At 51.7% G+C, this 1,242-nt stretch overlaps 1 protein-coding gene across 1 annotated transcript in view; it reads right to left on the bottom strand.

Moving 5' to 3' along the window:
- Positions 1-1,242, bottom strand: part of LOC108799303 (mucin-2-like) — a 57,833-nt gene that overhangs the window by 33,264 nt on the left and 23,327 nt on the right. Inside the window, exon 5 of the mRNA XM_018571153.1 lies at positions 375-480. Within this exon, the coding sequence (XP_018426655.1) occupies positions 375-480 (106 nt within the window). The remainder of the gene's footprint in view (positions 1-374; positions 481-1,242) is intronic.

The following is a 1,242-nucleotide window of genomic DNA, read 5'->3' on the forward strand; positions in this document are numbered from 1 at the left end:
GGCGGACGAGGGAGCGCTGTCATGTCGGATGGCCAGCGCTGAGGAGGAGAGAAGCCGCCCTGAGGACAAGCTGTGTCGGCCGCCTGACGCCTTTGTTGCCATGGCGCCCTGTGCGGCCGCACAGCTCGCGCACCCCTAAGGCCGGCCCTGGTCATACACATAACAGTATATTCGACTCTGTGGACTCCTCATCAATCAGACATATAAATGTGATTCATAGAATGAGGTTCGGACCAGAGATGGAAATCTTTGGGAATCTCATCAGTCAGATTCATCTATAAATATGATTATATCGCAGCGGATTCCTGGTATACAAAGCGGCCACTTGGGGGCAGCAGCGCACCGCCCACTGATAACAGACCATCATGATTTACATTGTATCAATGAGAGGATTCATTACCTTTCTGATGAAGGCATTCACCGAGTCCTCAACACTTTCCTCTGTAGAATTAGACATTACGACCTTCAGCGCAATAGTCCCTAAAAGACACAAATTCTCCGTTAAAGTGGACCAAAGATCTTCCTAAATTCTCATATATTGTCGGCCGGCCCCGACTGTCAGGTGTGTGTATGCTCAGTGTCAGAGACAAGCCATGTAATAGTTGTGGAGAAGAAGGGGGGCACCGGCCTGATTGCATGGCTTTTATCATTGAAGATCTTCATTAAGCAGTGACTTTGCCTAGGCTGAGATTATGTCATCAGTCTGCTGCAGGCAGGAGGAAGCATTTCCACATTCTCCTCAGTCTCCCCTCCCCCAGGCATCAGCCTCTTGCAGGCAGGAGGAAGCATTTCCTCAGTCCCCCCTCCCCCAGTGATCAGTCTGCTGCAGGCAGGAGGAAGCATTTCCTCAGTCTCCCCTCCCCCAGGCATCAGTCTGCTGCAGGCAGGAGGAAGCATTTCCTCAGTCTCTCCTCCCCCAGTGATCAGGCAGGAGGAAGCATTTCCACATTCTCCTTTCCCCCAGTGATCAGCATGCTGCAGGCAGGAGGAAGCATTTCCTCAGTCTCTCCTCCCCCAGTGATCAGTCTGCTGCAGGCAGGAGGAAGCATTACAGCCAAGAAGTGCTGGGACACCAGGATTTACATTATTGTGTCATCTCTGAGCCGGCATCTTAGTCCAGTAAGTAGATGGTGACCCTGGATGATGCCCAAACAAAGATGGGGCCTTCCTTCTAGAGAGACAAATGGAAGAAGGCTTTGTCAGGGGGAGTCCTGTATACTTGGGCAAGCACATGGTCCAGCA

This window comes from Nanorana parkeri, unplaced genomic scaffold, assembly GCF_000935625.1.
Source record: "Nanorana parkeri isolate BGI_ZX_2015 unplaced genomic scaffold, ASM93562v1 scaffold1688, whole genome shotgun sequence".
Lineage (NCBI taxonomy): Eukaryota > Metazoa > Chordata > Amphibia > Anura > Dicroglossidae > Nanorana > Nanorana parkeri.